General features: G+C 71.4%; 1 protein-coding gene across 1 annotated transcript in view; it reads right to left on the minus strand.

The window, feature by feature from the left end:
• Window positions 1–376, minus strand: part of LOC103250968 (glutamate receptor ionotropic, NMDA 1-like) — a gene marked incomplete at both ends in the record, with an annotated part of 3,500 nt that extends 3,124 nt beyond the window's left edge. The window contains one exon of the mRNA XM_021708313.1: window positions 128–376. Within this exon, the coding sequence (XP_021563988.1) occupies window positions 128–376 (249 nt within the window). The remainder of the gene's footprint in view (window positions 1–127) is intronic.
• Window positions 377–381: the final 5 nt, after the last annotated feature.

The following is a 381-nucleotide window of genomic DNA, read 5'->3' on the forward strand; positions in this document are numbered from 1 at the left end:
GCTCCGGGGGCTGAGGCGGAAGGTCGCCGAGCCCGGGGTCCGGGCCGAGGCGGCCGAGCGGGCCTCCGGCCCCCGAAAGGGACAGAGCGAGACAGCGCACGGGTGGGGGCGGCGGGGGCGGCCGCACCTGGCTGGAGATGAGGTCCTCGCACACCGACAGGGCCATCTGGATGGCGTTGGGCTTGTGCGTGACGGACGTGGCGTTCAGCTGGATCTTCCAGGAGCCGTGCCGCTTGTTGGCCTGGTTCACGGCCTCGCGGAACATCTGCTCGTGCTTCCGCGTGCTCAGCACCGCGCCGATGTTCACGATCTTGGGGTCGCAGGCGGCGCGCGCGAAGGAGCAGGAGAACAGCAGCGCGAGGGTCAGCAGCCGCATGGTGC

Source organism: Carlito syrichta, unplaced genomic scaffold (assembly GCF_000164805.1).
Source record: "Carlito syrichta isolate Samal-C Ts95f unplaced genomic scaffold, Tarsius_syrichta-2.0.1 Scaffold135741, whole genome shotgun sequence".
Lineage (NCBI taxonomy): Eukaryota > Metazoa > Chordata > Mammalia > Primates > Tarsiidae > Carlito > Carlito syrichta.